The sequence below is a fragment of the Lepidochelys kempii genome, chromosome 10, assembly GCF_965140285.1.
Source record: "Lepidochelys kempii isolate rLepKem1 chromosome 10, rLepKem1.hap1, whole genome shotgun sequence".
Classification (NCBI taxonomy): Eukaryota; Metazoa; Chordata; order Testudines; family Cheloniidae; genus Lepidochelys; species Lepidochelys kempii.
In genome coordinates, this window is record NC_136389.1 from 58978254 (window position 1) to 59004921 (window position 26668).

Here is a 26668-nt window from a genome sequence, read left to right on the forward strand (position 1 = left end):
TGCACTGATTTACACTAGGTGATGACCCAGTCCATAATGTCAAATTTAAAATGTAAGCTGGAGGGATACTACTTAGTAGAAATTCCTGTAACTTCCCATGGTAAGAAATAACTCTCACCACATACTGGTATCAATTGCCAGTTGTATTTCACTGTTTTAATATGAGTGTTTCCATTTTCCTGGTGAATTTTCATCCTAAAGAGCCATGGTGATTTCGGTAAAATCTTTTATTGGACCAACATCTGTTGGTGAGATACAAGCTTTTGAGCTTACACAGAGCTCTTCTTCAGATCTGGGAAATGTACTCAGTGTCACAGCTAAATACAACGTGGAACAGATTGTTAGACTGTTGTAACAAGCCAGAAATCTAGTGTGTCTATTCAGTCCATAATTCTTAGTATCTAGCAAAGTTATGCATTTAAGCTCCCAGGCTCGTCATTTGAAGGTGTAGTGCAGGTTTCCTCTGAGGACGAGGACTGAGAGGTCAGATGCAGAGTGATCGCTCTGTGAAAAGTGTTCACCCAAAGGTGATCACTCAGACTCAGAATGAATCTGTAGGGGAGGAAGTCAGCCTGGTCATGGGATTTCAGCCAGGGACACACCACAGCACAAGAGCAGGAGCTGAGGAAGCAGATGTTGAGGGTAAACCAGGCTAGCAGTTGGCAGAACAGACCTTGTGATGGAAGAGAGAGGCGCAAAAGAGTCAAGGGTGGAGGAGAGTGAAACATGGAGAGAATCAACAACCATATGGACAAAAGACAGGGACAAGAGGACAAGGAGGAAAGGGCTGAAAGCAGATGAGAACTCATTAAAGCTGATGGAGTGGGTATTACAGAAAGGCCAAGACACAGGGCATGCTGGGGGAGCTCATGGGCAATGCTGAGACCAGATGATAGTCATGGGGGAAATCAGCTAGAGAGAGATCAGAGCAAGAGCACTGCTAGTTGAAGAGCTAGGCAAGTCAATGGCCTTTTTAGTGAATGAGAGAATTGAACCAGGGCTGTGTGGTACAACAAAGAGATGAGGGTGAGGAAACTTTCAGAGAAGGGGTCAGGTGGGTCATCAGCGTGGAAGCTGAAATCACTAGAGAGAGATAACAGGAGTCAAAATCAGAGAAGCAAGCTGATGGGGAGGAGTTGGGTGGATGGTAGATGACGGCAACACAGAGGGGAGAGGGAAGAGTCAGATGCAGGGTTGTTCAAAACACAGAGTGGGAAATAGCGAGAAGTTGGAAGCAGCAGGAACAGAAGAGGAGAAACTCAGCTCCCTCACCGTGTCTGATCCAGGGCAGGAAGTCAGAGAGAAGGACAGGCGTTTATGGCTATGTCTGCACTGCAGCCGTGAGGTGTGATTCCCAGTGCTGGTTGAGACTTGCGCTAGCTCAGCTCAAGCAGGCGCACTAAAAATAGCAGTGTGGATGTTGTGGCATGGGTGGCGGCTTCAGCTAGCTGCATGACCTTGGACCATGGGGGTCAGGTGAGCTTGGATCCAGGTGGATAGCCTGAGTTCTGGCCCGTGCTGCAACATCCACACTGCTATTTTTAGCCACTTGCTGGAGAATGAGCTAGTGTGAGTTTGTCTACCTGCGCTGAAAATCCCAGCTGCAGTGTAGACATACTCTAAAAGAGAGGGCAGCTGCAGAGCCAGTGTCAGATGAAGGGATTCTAGTCTCTGTGAGGGACAGGAGCCAGGAGGGAACAAGATATGGAGTGGTCCTAGATGGCTGTGATCTTTTCAGAGATGGAGTGGGTGTTCCAGAAACAAGAGGAGGAGAAAAGGAGTAAGATAGATGCGAGGTTAGGAATGATTGACTAGAGGGGCAGAGGAAGTGGCATAGATGGGTGTGGGAGGTGGAGAGGATGAAGATGGAGGGAGGACCAGGGCTGGAGCAAATCTCACCAGAGATGAAGGGGAGGAGGTAGAGGAGTGTGTGGATGTGAGAGCTGGATTGGTGCTGGGGGAAGAAGGCGAACCTTTTGGGAGCTGCACAGCTGGGAGAGTCAGAGTGGGACAGTGGGGCTGAGGAGGATACTGGGACAGAAGCCTCTTCATAGTGGAAATACGTAATAGGGTGCAGCAACAGTACTTAAGCCAAGAACCTGAAGTGATGAATATTGTATCCAACTGAAACTGAAGAGGGACTTTATATATGCAAAATCTAGTCTCCAGAGCATCCTTACTCTTAAGAGAGACCTGAGATCTACATTGATTAATAACTTGACATTTGGTGGCGCTGAGCACCTGCCACTTTCATGGACTTCAACCGAGGTTGCTAAGTTTTAACATTCTGAAAAATCAGATGTTAAATGGTCAAGACTACGGGATGTCCCTCGTAAAAGATGAAAACTTCAACAGTATTCCTTAATAGCACAGTCAGACATTGATTCATGAATGACTGAATGCCACTTATGAGCTGCCAGCACTTCCTGCACGACCTGGCTTTGTCCTTGGGAGATTCTCTGCTTGCCCCTCCCAGTCAAGAACTGAGCTTAGAAGAGCAAACCAGATAGCAGTTTAAAGTGGTATGGTTGCAAGAATCACCAGTAACTAATGCATAAGAAGGTTTAAGATTAGTGTGGGTGGGACTTACATAATTAAACAGGAGCAAAATCCAAACTCTTCTGGCAAGCTTGCTCCTAAAACCCACAGGATCACAAATTAGACATACTTACACAGTTCCATCCCTTTAAACATGGGGCACTGAGGAGCAGAGTGTCTGCTATTCAATCTTTCAATATACAGGAAAGTTAGTTTATTGCAATTGTGTCAGAAAACTTGCAGGATTCCCAAACTTTTAAACAAATATAACCAATTTCCAGTCAGTTTGCATTCTAATATAATTTTTAAAACCTGAAGATTCAACATATGTTTTCCTAACCAGTTCAACTGAGTTATTTTTGTACTAAAGGTTAACTGTCACTAAACAGAATAAAATTTTAAAAGCATGCATAACAGAAGTTAAAATGCTGAAAGTTTTGGATCTAATCGGATGCTTCATTATTCCAGAATGTACAAAACAACTATTCTGACTACATCCTGCAAGCCAAGGCTTTTCTCCTTTTCGATTAGCATCCTCCAGTTTCCTAATACAGCAACACAATTTCAGAATTATCCTTTAGATCAGAGGTGGGCAAACTACAGCCCGACTGTCCTACCCAGCCCTTGAGCTCTTGGCCAGGGAGGCTAGCCCCCGGCCCCTCCCTGTTGTCTCCCCCTCCCCTGGGATGATGCAACCGCACAGCGGCTTGCACCCGCCTACCTCCCAGGCTATCCAATAAGCCTGTCCTGCAGCTCTGAGCAGCATGGTAAGGGGCCAGGAGAGTTGGATAAGGTGCAGGAGGTCCCGGGGGGGCAGTCAGGGGACATGAGGCAGTTGGATGGGGCGGAGGTTCGGGGAGGGGGGCGGTCAGGAGCCAGGGAGCAAGGGGGGGTTGGATGGGGGTGTGGTCCCGGGAGAGCAGGGGACAGGGAGCAGGTGAGGTTGGATAGGGGGTGGGGTCCTGGGGGGGCAGTTAAGGACAGGGGTCCTGGGAGGGGGTGGTCAGGGGACAAGGAATGGTGGGGTGGATAGGTTGTGAGTCCCGGGGGGCCTGTCAGGGGGTGGAGGTGTCGATAGGGGGCAGGGCAGTCAGGGGATGGGGGGGTTTGATGGGGTGGGGTCCCAGGGGTCGGTTACGGGAGGGGGCGGTCAGGGGACAAGGAGCTGGGGGGGGGTTGGATGGATCAGAGGTTCTGAGGGGGGGAAGTCAGGGGGCAGGAAGAGGGATGGGGAGATAGGGGGTGGGGGGCAGGCTGTTTGGGGGCACAGCCTTCCCTACCCCGCCCTCCATACCATTTCCCAACCCTGATGTGGCCCTTGGGCCAAAAAGTTTGCCCACCCCTGCTTTACGCAATAACCTTGCTAGCTATGATTTAGCTTGTTACTTATGTTTGGAAGCTAGAAAGGAATCTGATGTTCAGGGTCACATATTTGAAGGACACAATGCTTGAGGCTTCAGAAACATGCATCTGTACACAAGACAGGTAGCTATGTAGGATTTGCACAAAGCGTGTTTTATGGGTATGAGCATACTTTTACAAGTATTGCACTTCCATGGAAGGGCCCTTACGTTTCCAGGTGTCAATCATTCAAAGCAGACTACACTATAGTATATTTAACACTAGTGGACAAACGAAAGTCTTTTTACCTGCCATGGCTTGAGTTCTCCTACTACAGCTAATGCTATTCCCAATAACTAAGTCAGCAGCAGGGACCTGCATTTCTTATGCTGCAGAGGAGTTTTAGAACCCAGATCTTGGCAAGGAAAATAAAGAATTTTCTATTATTTTTTTATCTGAGCTGTATTTCTTTGCAATTAAGAAAAGCTTTTCACTGGGGCTCTCCACTTTCAAACGTCAGTTGAAGCAAAGAAAATGATGCTGTGTTTGAGAGATTTTTGTTCTTCAAGGGTTGGCTAGTTTGCATTACTGAAAAAACACCCAAGACTTTATTTCTTCCAATGAAACTAGAGGAAGGATCTCTTCTATTAATTTCAGCAGACAATAGTATTCCAAAAGTTTAATCAATGTACAAAAATAGTATGAAGAAAAAGAACACCAAGACCTTTAATAGAAAATATTAGTCTTCAAATTAATTAAATCTTTAGATTTGCTTAACAAGGGTCACCATAACTGGAGAGAATGTCCCTTAGAGCCTGAAGAGGATTTAAGTTATTTTATAACTCAGAGTTCTTATCTATTCACAATAGGTTTAAGGGTGGAAAAATATATTATTCCTTTTACGTTCATTTTCCCTCCAACTATAACCATCTTCTTGTAGACACTCTGTCACTGCTTGAACAGCTACTTTAGCTGAGCTATATGAAGCCCAATGGGCAATTTTCAGAGGCACTGAGCACACACTCTGCATATGAAAATCAGGCCACAAACACCAATATCATTTGTACTCAAACTATTAATCCCTTCCCAGAGCTGCAGTGCCACATCTCCTCTAGCAAACACAACAATCTACAAGGCCAAGAATCCTGGTTATCGAGTTTTTAAAAGGATAGCACAAGAGATCAATTACACTGTCCATTGCCAGATATTTTCCTTTTTGAACTCAGTCTTCCAATGAATGGTAGTCTTCCTCATCCCTCACTTCTCTGTATTTCATTGAAGTTTCCTCCTCAGGTTCATACCTGACCATTTTAATATTCAACCTTTCTGCTAGTTTTTGTGCAGCAAGTTTTGCTTGCATTTCCTAAAAACGAACACACACAGGAAGGAAAGAGAGACAAGTTAAACTATAATTTGTTATTCATCCTGGATGTCAAAAATCTACTAGCTAAAAAATAGAAACATTACAGAGTAACTTGCATGATCACATTAAGTGTCAACCCAACTATTCTTAATATCTGCAAGAAACAGTGGACATTTCCTTAAATTTAAACAAAAAGATCTTTAATATTTTGATTTAGAAATGATTTCATTTTATTACTTGAGCAGCAGTTTCTCCATGCTGCAATTCTTACATAAGACCTGCTTCCACTTGAACAAGATCAGGCCTATGTAGAGATGTTGCCTACCAGAGTCATGTGAGAAACAGAACTCCCAGCTCCAACAAAGACTGTGGCCTTTGGCAACTCCTATAATTTCTCCAGTTCCAATTTTTCCACCCCCCTGTAAAAAGTTCTTGTCTATTCACAATAGGTCTTAGGGCGGAAAAATATATTATTCCTTTTACATTCATTTTTCTTCCAACTAACACCACCTTCTTGTAGACACTCTGTTACTGCTTACTACAGTATGTTGAACAGCTACTTTAGCTGAGCTATTTACCTAACTCTCAGGAACGCTCAGATTATTAATTGGCAAGTGCTTGTAAAATATTAAGCAGCACCACACTGAAATTAAATAGCCCAACACCAATAAGTTTTTACTAGCTGTCCAGTTTTAAACGTTACCAATCTGTCATCATATGGAATTCAATGCCAAAATCCAGCGCCACAGGAGATCTCTGTTCAAAATGAAATTTCCTTAACCTCCAGTGACTACAAAGAACTTGGTCGTTGCCAGTCACAGTGCAAAGAAAATCAACGGTAATTACGTGCTCGCATTTTTCAGATCTATAACACTGGATACTTCTTTTGCCTTTATTAGCATGAATGGGGCATCCAGCATACACTAGTGACTGGTATGCTCATTACCGAGCATACTTTTTGAGTTCAAAGCACAGAGGTGACAAGTGACACTGCAACGAATTGATCATTACTATATGCAAAGAATAAGGCTAAATTTTATTTACTGCTTGATAAACAGCTCTAAAGACTGAATTTGAAAACACCACTGACAGAATCAAATAGAAAAATTAATCTGACCTTCTAAAGAGAGTCTGAGAGTCTCGACTGACTAACATATGAAAGGCATACCCTTTATACCGTGGCTTTCCAGAATGGTCTCAGCAATATAATTACATTTTCCAGTCCAAACAGTAACACTGATTCATACCTCATATATTTCTTTTTGCTGTGTCTGAAGTGCTACTGATTCTTCTACAGATAACAGTTGGGTAGGTGCATGATGAAGTGGTGGCAGCCGGGCTGCTGTGATGTCATCCAGATGTTTCTTATCTCTAAGACGTCTTTCTTCTTCGGAAATTGAAGATCCAAGTCTCCTAGGTGAACGACTAGGTGAGGAATCATGAGATGAGCCACTCCACTCAGCTGGTAATCTAAAAGGGATCAAATGTGAAGTTGCGACCCATATTTGCAATGTGAATTTAAGATGTAGTTTTTAATTCTAGAAATAGTCATTTCTGATACAGAAAGACTAAGAAAGAGACCGTATAAATCAGGTCATATTATAATGTACCACATAAGTGAACAATAAGTTGAACTTTCATAGTGCTTCTTCATGTAAAAAGGTAATTAATTTTCACAGCACTTTTACAAGGAAGGAAACTTTACCAATGAGGAAAAATTCATGGACAGGTTAAGTGACTTCCCCAAAGCCACACCGTAAATCACTGCTTTCGCAAGGATTAGAATGGAAGAGTTCCCAGCTCAGCAATAAGTCCATTAGAATATGCTGCCTCTCTCAATCTACTGAACGCTATCTACTTCAATTAACTTCCCTGAGGTTGAGTACATTCATTTTTTCACAGGAAATGCTCCAGCACATTGAAGGATCATGCCCTACTTAAGTACAATCTCTCTCTATATACATGTTTCTAATACTAACCATAAAATCACATACTACACAGACACCTGGAGTCACTCTTTCCTGCCTTCCTCTGTGAATATCTGAAGTTTTTAATCAATGGAAAAAATGAACTAGTGATTTCATACAGTTTGTAATCTTCTAATGTAGTGATCTGCAGCTACAATAGGTTAATCTTTTCAATTATATGAAGGCACTATGATGATGCTCCATGATGCATATCAATTGTTTCCAGAATAGCACCTAGTAAAGGTGCAAAACGCTATCATGTCACCAACTTGTAGCAAATATTCTTTTCGGGGGGAAAAAATCTCTGCCAGAAGTTGTACGTCTAGTTCTATGTTTCTGTGTATTTTGTGCCCATAAAATAGCAATGGCTGGGAGTCAGGGAAACTTCAGCCAGACAATTTTGCCAATATAGAAATTAAAATTCAGAGTGATCCTGAAAAAGCCACCTGCTATTACCGTTCAATTGTAGTCCTAAAAGGAATATTTGCCAGTTAAGTAATAGCTTCATAGCGTGAAGCAAAAAAACCTTTCAGGATTGATGATGATTATTTATTACTCGTGGAATCAGGAGACTAAGCGACATTTTTTGATGATAACTTTTGAATCAGGATTTTAGCCCCAGTCTCCAGATGTGGGGGACTAGCACATTAAACTAGCATGACACTAAAGCATTTACAGTCGCCAATTTTATATAGATAATAGTTAGCCCTCCTATTTATGAGAAACTTCTATATTCCACAATACTTACACGTTGGTTTTAAATTTATTTTTAGCTCTTGGGTTCTTAGCTCTTGATTCTAGAACTTCAATATAATGTGGCTTTTTTGATGCCACGGTGGGAAAGCTTCCAAAGGGATTCTTCTTAAATTTAGCAATGTTCTGTTCTTTTTCTGATTTTCTTTCATTGTTATTCCCATCTCCAACTGCAACTCTTTCAAAGGCATCCACCAGCACGTCACCACTGCTGCCTGAAGCATCCACTGGACTTTCTGTTTCACCCAGAGAACTGTATTTAGGTATCTGCTGATCAATTTTCATCAGGCTGATTGTGGATGAATTTAAATTGGATTCACTTTTGTGAGATTTTGCATGGTCTTCTATCATACTCTCTATTTGATTAAGTTTTTTATGGCCCTTTGAAGAAGCTGTACGTGTGTCTCTTTTCTCGGTACATTCAGCTTCCTTGTCTTGCAAAACAGTTGTAGAAGTTTTGTTTACAAGAGTAGCAGAGTTTTCATAAATAGATGAGAAAACTTTATATGTTGATTTGTTCTCACTCAGGGCAACTCTTTGCTTGTTTGTATTAATCGCCTCTTGTTTTGTCTGAAACTCCAGTCTAACAACAGACAACAGTTCAGTTGTCCTCCTTAATTCTTCCTGCTGTGCTATGGCAAGCTTCAGCTTTTCAACAAAATCAGAGATCTTTTTACCTTTATCTGGAAGTCTATAAATAAATGTCCTAAAAATAAGAAAGAAATAGTTATGTGACAAGCCTCAGTCTTATTTCTGATATTCACATATGTAATATCAGATGGATAAAGTTAATAGTTTCATGAAAATATTAAAACATTGCTGGTTCCATGACATTAGAATTCTAATGTTTTCAGAATGCTTTAAGTTTGCATAAATGCATGACATCTGTAGTTTTATAAGTTCATGACTATAGCAGAAAAAAAGTAATCATTTTGCCAAACCAGTGAAGATTATTCTGAGCTGAAATAATGATTTGACAAATATTTTACAACGATTTCATTTAAAAGATCACAGAACTGGGAGGGGAAAATACAAGACTGAAGTGAACTGTGCTATGATTACTGAAGATATTTATCAATTGACTTTAGAACTGTGAATTTATAAAACTTGAGTATACTTCTAAAACTGTTGTCTTGACAGCCTTACCCAGAATAGTCTTCACAACTCTATTATGTTGTCAAAGCTATCTGTAGCAAATTAATCACAAAAGTGTGTGCGTGTGAAATCCAACCTATAAAGTGATGTGATTCTGACACAAATGAGTAGCATTCACAACCAGTAAATTGGGTCCAAGAAAGTTTTACTAACTGATTTTATGGAAAAATCAAGTGAAGTATCAGTAAGTAGATCTCTTAGGTGTAGTCTACACTAGAAAAGGTTTGCTGGTAAAGCTATACCAGCAAACCCTCCTAGTGTATACACAACTTACACTGGCGAAAATCTGTTTTTGCCACTATAGTTTATATCAAAATAAGCTATATTAGCAAAAGCACTTCTATGCCAGTATAACTGCATCTTCACAAGGGATTTTGCTGGTATAGAAATGTTGCAAAAAAAACCAAAATGCCCTTACCAACACCAGAAAAGATTTCAGTGTAGACCAGACCTTAGAGAATAGGGCTAAAATTGCACATTTGTGCAGGATATATGTTTGTTCTAGTTCTTCCTTTTCCCCACTCTTTAGTTTTCCTTCACTGGAAGGAAAAAAAAATAAAAGATATGTCTTTATACTAAGTTAGCTACCTCACTGTACATTTTTTAGAGGGGACCAGGCACAGAAGTTTCTACCTCAGCATAGCTAGTTGTAATCAAAGCCCCACTGATTGGGGTTTACCTCAACTAACTACACTGAGGTATAAAACTACTTGTGTCTTGTCTCCACTACAATTTTACATCAAACTTGCTATCTCAATGTGAAACAAGACATATCTTTTTTACAATGAAGACATAGCCTAAGTTTTAGACACCACCCCTCTATATTTCCCCCATAAATTGATGAGTGACACCCTCCCCACTTTGGCCTTTACTCATTAACTCTGTCTCTCACACACACTCTTTTTATTCAAAGAAGACTTGAAAGCCTCCTTAAAAACCACGTATTTCTGTAGATGACATGTTATATTTGCAACTCATTAAAGCCCTGACCCCGCAAACATGTAAACACGTGGGGTGGTTTTACTTATGTGAGGAGCCCCACTGACTTTGAATAGAGTCACTCATGCTTAAGTGCTTGCAAGATCAGTCCCTACTAACGGAAAAGCATCACTTATTTATTGTTCTTCACTGGTTCTTGCTCTCAGACTCAAGATCTAAGTGATCACCATGTGTTGGGTGAGGAAGGAATTTTCCCTGAGGTTAAATTGGCAGTGACAAACTTTTTCACCTTCCTTTGCGGTGTGTGGGTGCAGGTTACTTGCTAGGATTAACTGGGTCTACTGAACAATCACTTTCCTGGCTTTGGGTGTTGATGTACCTCACTCCCACCTATTCTCTGCCTGTGGCACCTAACAGCCTAGTCTCCCGTAGACTGTAATACTTTGGTCATTGGGTTTAGCATGTGGGTGCTGGGTGGCGTTGGCGGCCCGTAATATACAGGAATCAGACCAGATGATCCGGTCAGCCCTTCTGGCACTGAATTCTATGATTGTCTGATTCTGTATTGCTTGGACTCCCAAATCCTTCTGTCCTCTATCAGTGCACTCTCTGTGCTTGGCACAGCCCCCGTGAAGTGGCCCCTTCAATAGGGGAAAATTCTTACAGCTGTTGGGCCTGTTCTGCCCACCAAGTCCAATCTGTGACCTGGCTGTTATCCCTCTCACAAGAACTCGGCTCTTGTCACTGTGGTATCCACCATCCAAAATGACAGCAGACAGTGGGGGGACAGGTGCTCCTGCAAAGTCATTGGCAAGATCAGGCTTCACTGTGTCATGTCTGCGTGTCTTGGAAATGGTGGTGGCTGTGGGTGGGTGAACAGGAGGAAGGCAGCTATGAGCGTGCACACGCGTGTACGAGTAGGGGGGATGATAGCGGTGTGTTGGTCTTGCGGTAGTGGTACCTCTATTTGTGTGTGTGATGGAGGTGGTGGAAGCTAGGGGCTAAGGGACAGGACGCAGGGCAGCTCTGTGTGTGTGCGTGGTACGTGTGTGGGGGGATGACAATACCGATGGGGTAGTGGTGTGTCTGTGTGTGCATGCGCGCGTCTGTCTGTGTTTTAGGTGGTGGTAGTTGGGGAGATAGGAGGCAGGGCAGCTCTGTGTGTGGAGCAGCGATGACAGTAATGTGTTGGGGTAGCAGTGCGTATCTCTGTGTGTGGGGGCTAGGGGGACCGGAAGCAGGGCAGCTCCGTGTGTGGGGCGGGGGGGGGAATGAATGAGAGCGGGGTGGTGGGGCAGCTCCGTGTGTGGGGCGGGGGGGGGAATGAATGAGAGCGGGGTGGTGGGGCAGCTCCGTGTGTGGGGCGAGGGGGGGGAATGAATGAGAGCGGGGTGGTGGGGCAGCTCCGTGTGTGGGGCGAGGGGGGGGAATGAATGACAGCGGGGTGGTGGGGCAGCTCCGTGTGTGGGGCGGGGGGGAATGAATGAGAGCGGGGTGGTGGGGCAGCTCCGTGTGTGTGGGGGAGGAGGGGAATGAATGAGAGCGGGGTGGTGGGGCAGCTCCGTGTGTGGGGCGGGGGGGGGAATGAATGACAGCGGGGTGGTGGGGCAGCTCCGTGTGTGGGGCGGGGGGGGGAATGAATGAGAGCGGGGTGGTGGGGCAGCTCCGTGTGTGGGGCGGGGGGGGGGGAATGAATGAGAGCGGGGTGGTGGGGCAGCTCCGTGTGTGGGGCGGGGGGGGGGGAATGAATGAGAGCGGGGTGGTGGGGCAGCTCCGTGTGTGGGGCGGGGGGGGGAATGAATGAGAGCGGGGTGGTGGGGCAGCTCCGTGTGTGGGGCGGGGGGGGGGGAATGAATGAGAGCGGGGTGGTGGGGCAGCTCCGTGTGTGGGGCGGGGGGGGGAATGAATGAGAGCGGGGTGGTGGGGCAGCTCCGTGTGTGGGGCGGGGCGGGGGAATGAATGAGAGCGGGGTGGTGGGGCACCAGTGCATCTCTCGGTGTGTGCGGGGGGGGATTAGGAGGCAGGGCACCGGGGGGGGGGGCGGGGATGGCAGCAGGGGTTGGGTGGAAGGCGCGCGAGGGCAGCTGTGTGCGTATTGGGGGCGGGCAGCTGGGCCCCGGCGGGAAGCCGTTACGCCGGTTACCCGTCTCCGCCGCGCGGGCCCGTGGCCGGGGAAGGACGGGCTCAGCCCAGCCCCGGGGTGGTGGCCGCCGGGCGCTATCCCGCGATCTCGCTCCCGCCGGCCCCGCGCTCACCGAGCGGCCAGCAGCCTCTCCTGGCGCCTCAGCATCTCCTGCAGCTCTTGCAGGCTTCGGCCCCGCAGCTCCCCGCCTTCCCCTGGCGGCGATGACATGCTGCCAGCCGGCCGGGAACAGGCACCTGTCGCTGCAGGGGGTTCCCCAGCGCCGGCTCCGCCAGCGGCTTCCGCCGCACACAGTAGGCCGCCATGTTACCGGAAAGGACGGTACGGCAGCAGGGTCAGACTTTGTTGAAAGGCGGAGCTGTGCGCCGCTGATCCCTGGGCCCTTAGCCGGTCGTCCCCCCCCTCTTTAGATCCCGTTCTTCTACCAAGCGCACACCCAACCCAGGCCGGATGGGTCCCGCCCCCCCCCCCATCCGTCACGCCTCCATTTCCGTCCACACACTGTCACCCCACCCCCCTCTATCTCGCGCCCCCATCCCAAACATGCCCAATCCCCCTCCTCTGCCCCTAAACCTCCACCCACCTTCCCACTGCCGGACCACTGACCAGACAACCCCGCTCCATCAACCCCTGCATCCCCCACAGACATTATACCCCCATCAGTCTCCCCCCCCCAACGAGTCCCAGGCTCCTCCCTCCGGACAACCCTTCTCCAAACCCTGATCACCTCCCGCTCTACATGACCCCTGCTGCATCCCATGCACACAAATATACCAACTCATCACCAAACCTCACGCTCCTCCTCCCTCCAGGCCCCCTTATCTCTACCCACAATGACTTTGGGGTCTAATATCCCACGGCCCTGCCAACTGCACTCCCACTTTGCACAGAACTCCGCCCTCACCTTCCAGATAACCGTGTAAACGGTCACACATTAGAATGCAAATGTACTGTTGGTCTCTACCATAGATAAAACTCTGTGGGGCACTGAAATGTGTCTTAAAAATAGACGGTGTCAAAGATGATGTTGGAGTTGCGGATACAGACGAACACAGCTGCTACTCTGACCCCAGTTGTGAATGCGATCCTCAGTCACCCAAGTGTGTTGTACCTGTTGAGACCAATGATGCAGCCAGCTTAGAGTCTGCAACGTTTTCTCTAGCGCGATCCTGATGTCTCACTGGATATTAATGCAGTGTTGTAATTCATTAGGGACAAACGCTATTCATTCCTCCCTCCATGACTGTAGGAACAAAGATGTAGAAGAATCAGTGTGGTGGTTTTACTGCTCCAAGGGCAGGATTAGGGTGGTTACTCAAGTCTGAATTGTGGGGACTTTTACAAAGTCCCTCCACCTCTCAAATTAGCTCCTGGTAATAGCTGAAAAAGCAAAAACGATGGGAAAGGACAGCATCTATACTCTTCGTTCAGCACCCTTAGCAGCCCGCATGTATCAAAGTGGGAAAGTTGTTCCTTTCGCTCCCCCAACCTTGGTGCTTTTGCGGTTAGAAAGCAGACGCCTACAGCCAGATAGAAAATGTCCTCATTCCTGAAGCCAGGCATTTTGTTAAACTTTCTAGTAGTACTTTAAATAAACAAACAAGAATGACAGAAAGTAGCTGTCTACCACCCCAAAAGCAACATTTATATAATGCTGTCATATTCACTCAATTATTGTGCAGTAGGGCAACCCTTGTAAAGTGACTGGTGTAAAGAACAGATACCAGCATGAGACTCAAAATGGCAATTTTCAAATGCATCTGTATTCCCCCAAAATATTAACACAAGACAACCAGCAAAATAGGAGAAATGCACTCAAGACTACAGGGAGTGGGACTTAAACAGCAGAAACCAGGAAGAAAGGGGTGGGTTAAGAGTAGAAGGAAGGGAATTGAATGAGGATGGTAGGGTGGCGCCAGTTTCCTATTTCAAGCTGAGTGATGCAGATGTTTGAAAAGATCTGTGGCTTGTGAACCACAGGTTGCTGACTTCTGCACTAAATAAATCAAGTGACCCAACTGAAGCAAAGGGCCCTCAGCCCATCAGAGTTCAACTCAAGATGGATCCCCATGTCACACAGTCTGCATTCTTGAATGTGGTTGTTACGTTCATTGGAAGAAGCACATTTTGTAGTAAGCTGGATGAAAGAAATAGTAGAGAACAGAAGCAGATACTTGTGTCTGGTGTTCAACAGTCAGTTTACTGAAAAAGTAGTGAGGGTCTAGATTTCTTACTAAAACTGATTTGCACTTTTCACTGGTAAAAAAATCTAGCCCCTTCCATTTGTTTAAATGGACATTATCTTTTAGCTGACCATAGGATCTTACTAGGACTCAAGATTTTTAATTGTCAGGGATTGCTTAAGTAAGGGTAAAGGTGGAGATTACAGGGATTTTTGCAAATTGACATTTTCTATTGACTATTTTTAGTTCGGCCACAAATTTACATTTTGAAAATACAGGTTTTTATAAAATGTAGTGACAATGAATACATTTCTACCTTTTTAAAAAAATTCCCAAATGAGAACAGATTATTTGAAGTAAATAAACATTCCTCTTCACAATGCAAGAGCTAAACCTTGCAACACAAAAGAAACCAAAAGTGAAACTGACCTCATTGACTTTCATTGTCCAAACAGAGAAATGCAAAATCTAAACAAAGAACATAGATGAGACTTATGTCAAACTTGTTTTAAAATATCTTTGTGGGTAATACACAAGGTAAATATAGAACTTCAGACTCTGTTGGTTTGCTTATTTTGTTTTTTCTCAACTGGTTGTTATGAGTGCCATGATATTTATTAAACCCACTCCATCTAGTAGTAATAATAATAAAGCCATTAGCTGAATGGTGGTTCCCAGGTGGCAGATTTGGGTCTTTTAAAGTTTATCCCAATAGAGGCCGCTTGGTCCAAGTACTAGTAAAGAGACATTTCTCAGAGATTGTTAAAACAGTTGTTTTATGAACAGGATGAACTGAAGGCCAATCCCAGAGGGATTGAGAGAGGAAGCATGTTAAAATGACTATCCACCCCTTTGTTTGCTCAGCTGGAAGGTGAATGGAAAGGCTGAGGGCTAGGGGAAATGAGATTAATCAAGTCGGCAGCTACCCATTGGAAAAAAAAATACCATGATCAGGGTGAGAAAAACCCAACTAAGTGACTAGTGAGTGGATTGTCTTAGTGCCTATTGCCCCCAGCCCAGATCATCCCGTCCTACAGAAAATCCTACAGGAGAAGGAAGAAATCTCTGTTTGCCCCATTTCTCCCTGATCATTCAGTCAGGGGAGGCAGGTTTTGCCTCTGACAAATAGGCAAGAATACTCCCCCTCCCCAATTTAGGTGATCCCAGGGAAGCTGTAATAGGCCAAATAAAGGCTCTATTCCCCTGCATCTGCTCTGAATTCTAGCCCCTCCTCTGGCCAACTCCCAAGCCCCAGTAACCCTTTAGACCTATAAGTGGAAGTTTTTTAACTTACTCTTCACACAGCCAGAGGCAGGATGATGCGTATCCCTCAGCTCACCCCCTCCTGCCCTATATCTCCACCTCTTCTCCTTGTGCAAACCACAGAGAAAAATGTGGCAATGTCATGGAAAGAGAATGCCCCCTTTTTCTGTAGGGGAACAGGGAGGCGCACATACAGAAGGTTCTTTTCATGCACAGGTCTATGCAGGATGATCTACAGCTCTATCACTATTATACTTTGAGTTGCTGCTGTGTAACTTCCGTTCAATCATTATTACATGTGCAGAAAGGTAATAGCATTTACAATTTATATTTCTAACTCTGAACTGCAGCACCACCGTGCAACAGTAGGAGAAAAGGTGATGGGAATGAAATCTCATGTTGCAAATTACCAACATGAATCATCAGCGATGATGTGCTGGATACAAAACATGTGAGTTCCCCTATGGCATCACTCATAAGGACAATCACTCAGACTGTGACATTCATCTATCTTTAGCTAGCATCATTAGGAAGAATACTGAGTAGATGATGCCTGTATTAGGATAAGATTTAGAATTCCCTTTATGGTTTAAGTGTGATCAGGAATTTACGTGGAGGTCATCAAGTGATCCACCTATAGAAAAGAATGGGGGTGAATATACATTTCTGGTCAAATTTGATCTTGTCACTTATTCAGCAGAAGCCATTATGGATGCCTAGGCAGTGGAAAGTAGATGCTAATGCTCAAAGGTAGAAGTGGATCTGAAACACCCTCACCCTCCCAACCCCTACCCCTACCTCCCTGCTATGAACTGGCATCCGGAGCAATTGCGGGGAAGGGGAAGGTCGTGCATTCTCATGCCTTGCCAGCTGAGAGTACAGAGAACTGTTTTGCAGGAAGGAAACCCCCCAAACAGCCCTGTTTCGAAGACAAGTAGATCTCATCAGACAGAACGTGGTCAGCCTAATACAATCTAGGGACTTTGGCCACTTCTTTTTCTACTGGGGTTCAGAAGTAACATATTTAAATTGCACATCAGTAGGGTTGCCGATTTTGATATGATGAAATCTCCAGGAATACATCCAATGACAATCTTTAATTAAAGATTAATCTTTATTTCCTGGAGACTCCAGGCCAATCCTAGAGGGCTGGCAACCCTACACATCAATAGTATTTTCACAGCTTGTCTTGAAGAACATTCTCTTTGTATTAGAGCATGTTTTGCCTCCACATTAGAGGGGAATATTTCTTCCAGTCACCAACTGTTTTCTTGAACACTTTGTTCAGCACTCATATAAGGTGCTTATTATTTCACAGGATTGGTCCCTTTGTTTCTTATTATAGTAGATTTTACTATGCTCCCCACTTTGGATATTGTCCCAACAGAGGGTGCTATTAATAACAGCTGACTGAAGGCGACAGTCTGTTTTCTGTCATGTCTGAAGTCAAATGCAATTTATTCCTCAATAGTATGAGAACAGTTGCTATGCAATTCAGTGTTATTTGTATGGCAAATATCTTGGAACCTACAAGAAGATCCAATTATAAGAAGAGCAGCAGAGAAGAAAATCCACTCTTCTGATAAATAAAATAGAATAAATGAGGTGACAGATGAGACAAGGATAGGAGAGAGGAATATTGCTCTTTATATAGGGAGATTAGGCTTTCAAGTAATTAGGCAATGTATCCAAAAGTATACTGTTTGACATATTATACAAGTCACTGGGGACATTCTGATAGAGATAGATGTTTGCATGTGTGAATTTTTAATACTTCTGGAAGGTACCAGAATGAAGCTCTCCATCCAAAGGATAGAAATAGGAAAAAGGCCACAGGATTAAAGCCGGTCAATGTTTTTCAACTAAAAAGTTTTATTGGAAAAATGTGGATGCATCAAAATTTTTGATTTACCAACTGGGAAGTTCTAAAAAAAATGAAAATCTTAATTTAAATTGATATTTCAAAGCAAAACTAAAAATGTTAAATTTTGACTGGAAATGCCATTGACTTTTGGGTTTTGGAAACAAAAATTTCAGTTTTCCATTTTTTATTTTTTTCCTGGTATCTCCTACTTAAAAAAAAATAAAATAGATGTTTCCATTCTCTGCCCCTCCACCCACTAGTAGTGTGTGTTCCTGCACTGATGATGGTGATATCTCCAGCACAGCCTATGGGTTTAGTAAAGGGCCAAATCCTACACTCCTAAGTTTCTACACTTTTTAACCTGCTCATCCACTCATAAAAACCCCCAATGCCAAAACCTCTCCAGCACATCAAAGATCTTCAACCTATCCTGAAGGACGATCCCTCACTCTCACAGATCTTGGGAGACAGGCCAGTCCTTGCTTACAGACAGAACCTGAAGCAAATACTCACTAGCAACCACACACCAAAGCCACTAACCGAGGAACCTATCCTTGCAACAAAGCCCATTGCCAACTCTGTCCACATATCTATTCAGGGGACACCATCATAGGACCTAATCATATTGGGCACACTATCAGAGACTCATTCACCTGCACATCTACCAATGTGATATATGCCATCATGTGCCAGCAATGCCCTTCTGCCATGTACATTGGCCAAACCGGACAGTCTCTAGGTAAAAGAATAAATGAATCAGACGTCGAGAATTATAACATTCAAAAACCAGTCGGAGAACACTTCAATCTCTCTGGTCACTCAATTACAGACCTAAAAGTTGCAATTCTTCAACAAAAAAGTTTCAAAAAACAGACTCCAAAGAGAAACTGCTGAATTGGAATTAATTTGCAAACTGGACACCATTAAATTAGGCTTGAATAAAGACTGGGAGTGGATGTGTCATTACACAAAGTAAAACTATTTCCCCAAGCTTATTTCTTCCCCCTACTGTTACTCACACCTTCTTATCAACTGTTGGAAATGGGCCATCCTGATTATCACTACAAAAGGTTTTTTTTCTCCTGATGATAATAGCTCACCTTAACTGATCACTCTCGTTATAATGGGTATGGCAACACCCATTTTTTCATGTTCTCTGTGTATATATCTTCCTACTGTATTTTCCACTGCATGCATCTGATGAAGTGGGTTTTAGCCCACGAAAGCTTATGCTCAAATAAATTTGTTAGTCTCTAAGGTGTCACAAGTAGTCCTATTCTTTTTAAGATTTTAGTAGTGCATTGTGGCAATGTACAGGAAAACCAGAGTCCACGTCTGAGAGGCACACCAAAGCTATCAAAATTGCGCATACAAAAGGACATCTAAGATGGTATTAGCTAAGATATAACACTTTACAGAACTCATCTTAAGAAACCAAACTAATAATACTGCTCATCATTGATTAGTCACTGGTTCTAATCTTTGCTATTGCTTGCATATTTATAAGGCTCTTTGGATGCAACATATTATTTGCTTCATTTAAAATATGTTTTTAGAAGACAATATACACTCAATGTGTGTGATGAATAATGGAAATTTAAGTTATAAAAAATGGGCCAATTTATTCTAGTGGTATAACTCCAGTGAGGTCAATGGAGCATCGTCCCTGATGTACTTGGGATCTGTCTTAATCTGTCCTTGGTTTAGACAACAGAATGGATAGTCATTTTTAGAACAGTTTTTTTGTGTTTGTTTGAGGGACAAGGGACCATTATGCCAGTTATTTTGTATACAAAACAAGTTCTCTTTTCTTTAATTAAGAGCCTCATCTATTTGATACTTAGCTCAAAGAGCAGTTTTCAGTCTTAAACAAGGGAGTGATTTCCTGTTCTCAAGAGTGTATCTGCCAAAGGAAACAGTAACAAGAAATTCCAAGAGCCAAACAAATCACTTTCAAATTAATACATGTTTTGCACCTCGAAGGGTTTGTAGGATAAGTTGTTTCTATGATTTTTATGGTAAGCTTATGTTATATTCAAATTAGTGTTGAGACACTAGAGTATAAAAATTCCTATAAAATACACAATATTTATTGCTGTTTATCCTTTTCAAATCCTACATACCATAGATATTAAAATGTACAATGTAACTATTATTTATACAGTGTATATGCAAACTGAATCCCCAAGTGCTTTCTTGATTTACATACAAGACAGCTAACAACATGGTTTAAATTACAAAAGAATATGTGCTACAAACACTGTATTGTGATCTAAATAAAGTGATATAGTTTACTCTTACATACTCGATGCACTTTATAGGACCTAGCTACATGGATCTCATTGACTATTTCCTAATTTCCAGTGTTGTAGGACACATTTATCCAAACCAGCGTTGACAAACAGGATATTGAAATATGAAAACAATTTTTACAGTTTGACTTACGTTCATATACTCAAAGGCAGAAGGACCCACTTATCACCTAGTTTGACCTCCTGACAGTGGAACTATGCTGATTTACACCAGCTCATGATCTGACCCTAAATCTTTAGCTGATCTCTGAGTAACAAACTTTTTTCCCCGTCTCCCTCCTTCTCCACCTTCATCATCAAGACCACACAGTACCCATCAATCAAGTTTGAACAAAATTCAATTATAAAATCCTTGTCTGTTTTTAGTCAGTGATTTCTATGCAGCATATCAGATATCAAGATGTCCTTTAACTAGGACTGAAGAAACTGTGTACTTCTCATTTAGTTTAGAAATTAATCCATATTTCAAATTATTCTATAAATTATATTTTTAAGAGGAAACTTCTACAAGGAAGACCCAAGACTCAGTTGCTCTGAAGCAAGCCCAGTGCAGTTTCACAGTCAGAGTGGTTGATTTTTTTGCTTTACTCAGAGTTAATGAGGCCTGTATGACATTTTCAGAAGAGATTCCATTGAACCCTTTGAAAGCATAATGAATTTCCTTTTGATATTTATAATAAAATACTGCCCAACATTTCCCCCATTTTCTCACAATCTCCAAGCAAATGCCATTTGCTGAGAAACTCCCCAAAATGACTCTTGTTTCTCAACCTTTGCCTGTGTAACTTCATTGGGCTCCATTATGACTTAGGGGGGAAAAAGGTTAACATCTTTTGTAACCATGCACCTTTCCCCCATCTTTTAATTCAGTCTTCATCCAGCCACCTGAAGTTTAAAGATTGCTCCCATATAATAAACCAGCCTCATCACATGATCAAACTGCTTGTGGAGCCATCTTGCCATGTAAGAGGTCAAGAGGTGCTTGTGTAATGGACTGTGACTGCGTACCCATGAGGACACCAGAATCACAAGTGCGGTTCAATTCAAAAATCCTCAACATCAAGAGCAGAAGCATCTATCCCTTGAACAAAGCAAAAACATAATGAGGGCCTATCAACGCTTGAAACACTACAGCGACATAGCTGCAGCGCTGTAGTATTTCAGTGTAGGCACTACCTGTGCGGATGGGAGGGGTTCTCCCATAGGCGATCCACTTCCCTGAGAGTGAGTAACTAGGTTGATGGAAGAATTCCATCGGCCTAGCACTGTCTACACTGGGGTTAGGTCGAATTAAATACATCTCATATGTCTACACTACGGAATAAGGTCGAATTTATAGAAGTCGTTTTTTTAGAAATCGGTTTTATATATTCGAGTGTTTGTGTCCTCACAGAAAATGCTCTAAGTGCATTAAGTGCATTAACTCGGCGGAGCGCTCCCACAGTACCGAGGCTAGAGTCGACTTCCGGAGCGTTGCACTGTGGGTAGCTATCCCACAGTTCCTGCAGTCTCCGCTGCCCATTGGAATTCTGGGTTGAGATCCCAATGCCTGACGGGGCTAAAACATTGTTGCGGGTGGTTCTGGGTGCATATCATCAGGCCTCCGTTCCCTCCCTCCCTCCGTGAAAGCAAGGGCAGACAATCGTTTCACGCCTTTTTTCCTGAGTTACCTGTGCAGACGCCATACCATGGCGAGCATGGAGCCTGCTCAGGTAACTGTCACCCTATGACTCCTGGGTGCTGGCAGACGCGGTACGGCATTGCTACACAGTAGCAGCAACCCCTTGCCTTGTGGCAGCAGACGGTACAGTACGACTGGTAGCCGTCATCGTCATGTCAGAGGTGCTCCTGGCCACGTCGGCTGGGAGCACCTGGGCAGACATGGGCGCAGGGACTAAATTTGGAGTAACTTGACCAGGTCATTCTCTTTAGTCCTGCAGTCAGTCCTATTGAACCGTCTTATGGTGAGCAGGCAGGCGATACGGATTGCTAGCAGTCGTACTGTACCATCTTCTGCCGAGCAGCCATGAGATGTGGATGGCATGCAGTCCTTCTGCACTGTATGCTGCCAGCCAAAGATGTAAAAGATAGATGGAGTGGATCAAAACAAGAAATAGACCAGATTTGTTCTGTATTCATTTGCTTCCCCCCCTCCCCTGTCTAGGGGACTCATTCCTCTAGGTCACTCTGCAGTCACTCACAGAGAAGGTGCAGCGAGGTAAATCTAGCCATGTATCAGAGGCCAGGCTAACCTCCTTGTTCCAATAAGAACAATAACTTAGGTGTACCATTTCTTATTGGAACCCTCCGTGAAGTCCTGCCTGAAATACTCCTTGATGTAAAGCCACCCCCTTTGTTGATTTTAGCTCCCTGAAGCCAACCCTGTAAGCTGTGTCGTCAGTCGCCCCTCCCTCCGTCAGAGCAACGGCAGACAATCGTTCCGTGCCTTTTTTCTGTGCGGACGCCATACCAACGCAAGCATGGAGGCTGCTCAGCTCACTTTGGCAATTAGGAGCACATTAAACACCACACGCATTATCCAGCAGTATATGCAGCACCGGAGCCTGGCAAAGCGATACCGGGCGAGGAGGCGACGTCAGCGCGGTCACGTGAGTGATCAGGACATGGACACAGATTTCTCTGAAAGCATGGGCCCTGCCAATGCATGCATCATGGTGCTAATGGGGCAGGTTCATGCTGTGGAACGCCGATTCTGGGCTCGGGAAACAAGCACAGACTGGTGGGACCGCATAGCGTTGCGGGTCTGGGACGATTCCCAGTGGCTGCAAAACTTTCGCATGCATAAGAGCACTTTCATGGAACTTTGTGACTTGCTTTCCCCTGCCCTGAAGCGCATGAATACCAAGATGAGAGCAGCCCTCACAGTTGAGAAGCGAGTGGCGATAGCCCTGTGGAAGCTTGCAACGTCAGACAGCTACCGGTCAGTTGGGAATCAATTTGGAGTGGGCAAATCTACTGTTGGAGCTGCTGTGATGCAAGTAGCCCACGCAATCAAAGATCTGCTGATATCAAGGGTAGTGACCCTGGGAAATGTGCAGGTCATAGTGGATGGCTTTGCTGCAATGGGATTCCCTAACTGTGGTGGGGCCATAGACGGAACCCATATCCCTATCTTGGCACCGGAGCACCAAGCTGCCGAGTACATAAACTGCAAGGGGTACTTTTCGATAGTGCTGCAAGCTCTGGTGGATCACAAGGGACGTTTCACCAACATCAACGTGGGATGGCCGGGAAAGGTACATGACGCTCGCATCTTCAGGAACTCTGGTCTGTTTCAAAAGCTGCAGGAAGGGACTTTATTCCCAGACCAGAAAATAACTGTTGGGGATGTTGAAATGCCTATATGTATCCTTGGGGACCCAGCCTACCCCTAAATGCTATGGCTCATGAAGCCGTACACAGGCAGCCTGGACAGTAGTCAGGAGCTGTTCAACTACAGGCTGAGCAAGTGCAGAATGGTGATAGAATGTGCATTTGGACGTTTAAAGGCGCGCTGGCGCAGTTTACTGACTCGCTTAGACCTCAGCGAAACCAATATTCCCACTGTTATTACTGCTTGCTGTGTGCTCCACAATATCTGTGAGAGTAAGGGGGAGACGTTTATGGTGGGGTGGGAGGTTGAGGCAAATCGCCTGGCTGCTGGTTACACTCAGCCAGACACCAGGGCGGTTAGAAGAGCACAGGAGGGCACGGTACGCATCAGAGAAGCTTTGAAAACCAGTTTCATGACTGGCCAGGCTACGGTGTGAAAGTTCTGTTTGTTTCTCCTTGATGAAACCCCCCGCCCCTTGGTTCACTCTACTTCCCTGTAAGCTAACCACCCGCCTTTCCTCCCGTCAATCACCGCTTGCAGAGGCAATAATGTCATTGTTGCTTCACATTCATGCATTCTTTATTCATTCATCACACAAATAGGGGGATGACTACCAAGGTAGCCCAGGAGGGGTGATGGAGGAGGGAAGGAAAATGCCACACAGCACTTTAAAAGTTTACAACTTTAAAATTTATTGAATGACAGCTTCTTTTTTTTGGGCAATCCTCTGTGGTGGGGTGGCTGGTTGGCCGGAGGCCCCCCCACCGCGTTCTTGGGCATCTGGGTGTGGAGGCTATGGAACTCGGGGAGGAGGGCGGTTGGTTACAGAGGGGCTGCAGTGGGAGTCTGTGCTCCAGCTGCCTTTGCTGCAGCTCAACCATACACTGGAGCATACTGGTTTGGTCCGCCAGCAGCCTCAGCATTGAATCCTGCCTCCTCTCATCACACTGCCGCCACATTTGAGCTTCAGCCCTCTCTTCAGCCCGCCACTTACTCTCTTCAGCCCGCCACCTCTCCTCCCGGTCATTTTGTGCTTTCCTGCACTCTGACATTATTTGCCTCCAAGCATTCATCTGTGCTCTGTCAGTGTGGGAGGACAGCATGAGCTCGGAGAAAACATTTCATCGCGAGTGCGTTTTTTTTTTTCTTTCTAAGCTTCACTAGCCTCTGGGAAGGAGAAGATCCTGTGATCATTGAAACACATGCAGCTGGTGGAGAAAAAAAAAAGGGACAGTGGTATTTAAAAAGACACATTTTATAAAACAGTGGCTACACACTCTCAGGGTAATTCTTGCTGTTAACATTACATACATAGCACATGTGCTTTCGTTACAAGGTCGCATTTTGCCTCCCCCCACCGCGTGGCTACCCCCTCAACCCTCCCTGTGGCTAACAGCGGGGAACATTTCTGTTTAGCCACAGGCAAACAGCCCAGCAGGAATGGGCTCCTCTGAGTGTCCCCTGAAGAAAAGCACTCTATTTCAACCAGGTGACCATGAATTATATCTCACGCTCCTGAGGATAACACAGAGAGATAAAGAACGGATGTTGTTTGAATGCCAGCAAACATACACTGCAATGCTTTGTTCTACAATGATTCCCGAGTACGTGTTACTGGCCTGGAGTGGTAAAGTGTCCTACCATTAAGGACACAATAAGGTTGCCCTCCCCAGAAACCTTTTGCAAAGGCTTTAGGAGTACATCTAGGAGAACCGCGAATGCCAGGGCAAAGTAATCCTTTCACATGCTTGCTTTTAAACCATGTATAGTATTTTAAAAGGTACACTCACCAGAGGTCCTTTCTCCGCCTGCTGGGTCCAGGAGGCAGCCTTGGGTGGGTTCGGGGGGTACTGGCTCCAGGTCCAGGGTGAGAAACAGTTCCTGGCTGTCGGGAAAACCGGTTTCTCCGCTTCCTTGCTGTGAGCTATCTACAACCTCATCATCATCATCTTCGTCCCCAAAACCTGCTTCCGTATTGCCTCCATCTCCATTGAAGGAGTCAAACAACACAGCTGGGGTAGTGGTGGCTGAACCCCCTAAAATGGCATGCAGCTCATCATAGAAGCGGCATGTTTGGGGCTCTGACCCGGAGCGGCCGTTCGCCTCTCTGGTTTTCTGGTAGGCTTGCCTCAGCTCCTTCAGTTTCACGCGGCACTGCTTCAGGTCCCTGTTATGGCCTCTGTCCTTCATCCCCTGGGAGATTTTGACAAAGGTTTTGGCATTTCGAAAACTGGAACGGAGTTCTGATAGCACGGATTCCTCTCCCCAAACAGCGATCAGATCCCGTACGTCCCGTTCGGTCCATGATGGAGCTCTTTTGTGATTCTGGGAGTCCATCATGGTCACCTGTGCTGATGAGCTCTGGATGGTCACCTGCAACTTGCCACGCTGGCCAAACAGGAAATGAGATTTAAAAGTTCGCGGTTCTTTTCCTATCTACCTGGCCAGTGCATCTGAGTTGAGAGTGCTGTCCAGAGCGGTCACAATGGAGCACTCTGGGATAGCTCTTGGAGGCCAATACCATCGAATTGTGTCCACAGTACCCCAAATTCGAGCCGGCAACGTCGATTTAAGCGCTAATCCATTTGTCAGGGGTGGAGTAAGGAAATCGATTTTAAGAGCCCTTTCAGTCGAAATAAAGGGCTTCATTGTGTGGACGGGTGCAGGTTTACATCGATTTAACGCTGCTAAATTCGACCTAAAGTCCTAGTGTAGACCAGGGCTCAGGGGTGTGGATTTTTCATACCCCTGAGTGACTTGGCTGGGTCGACATAACTTTTTAGTGTAAATCAGGCTAAGTTATGAAATAGTCTGAATGATTGCTATCAGCCGCTAGAGGGAGTCATGATCACATGCACTAGACAAGCATACCATATATGCATTTTTCAGAGTAACAGCCGTGTTAGTCTGTATTCGCAAAAAGAAAAGGAGTACTTGTGGCACCTTAGAGACTAACCAATTTATTTGAGCATGAGCTTTCGTGAGCTACAGCTCACTTCATCGGATGTATGCATGTATACATGCATGTATGCATACATCCGATGAAGTGAGCTGTAGCTCACGAAAGCTCATGCTCAAATAAATTGGTTAGTCTCTAAGGTGCCACAAGTACTCCTTTTCTTTTTGCATATATGCATTGGGTATAGAAAAATCAACCACCATTAGAAGAGTTCTGTGTAGCTCGAAAGCTTGTCTTTCACGAACCGAAGTTGGTCCAGTTTAAGATATTATCTTACCCACCTTTTCTCTCACCATCATCTCTGGCACATATTAATGTTTTTGAAGATCCTGCCAATAGTTTCATATCTCATTTATAATTCTGATAAATTTCAAACTGGCTGTAAGATGGTAGAAGCCCAGTTCAGCCAGCTTAGTCTTTCAGAAACCACCAGGGCACCAAGTCTCAGGCACCACAGTGTAATTCAAGGAAAGATCCTCCACACAAGATTAAAACAACAGTTACCACTGATCTCAGGGTGTGAGTAGTTTCAGTGTACTTGCTACCTGGTCACA

General features: G+C 44.7%; 1 protein-coding gene across 1 annotated transcript in view; it reads right to left on the reverse strand.

Annotated features, from left to right (window-relative positions):
• Positions 1 to 3455: 3455 nt before the first annotated feature.
• Positions 3456 to 26668, reverse strand: part of MYZAP (myocardial zonula adherens protein) — a 91322-nt gene continuing 68109 nt past the window's right edge. Inside the window, exons 13-15 of the mRNA XM_073303761.2 lie at positions 7958 to 8668; positions 6490 to 6712; positions 3456 to 5242 (exon numbers count right to left, since the gene is read on the reverse strand). Coding sequence (XP_073159862.2) covers positions 5102 to 5242; positions 6490 to 6712; positions 7958 to 8668 — 1075 coding nt within the window. The 3' untranslated portion in view covers positions 3456 to 5101. The remainder of the gene's footprint in view (positions 5243 to 6489; positions 6713 to 7957; positions 8669 to 26668) is intronic.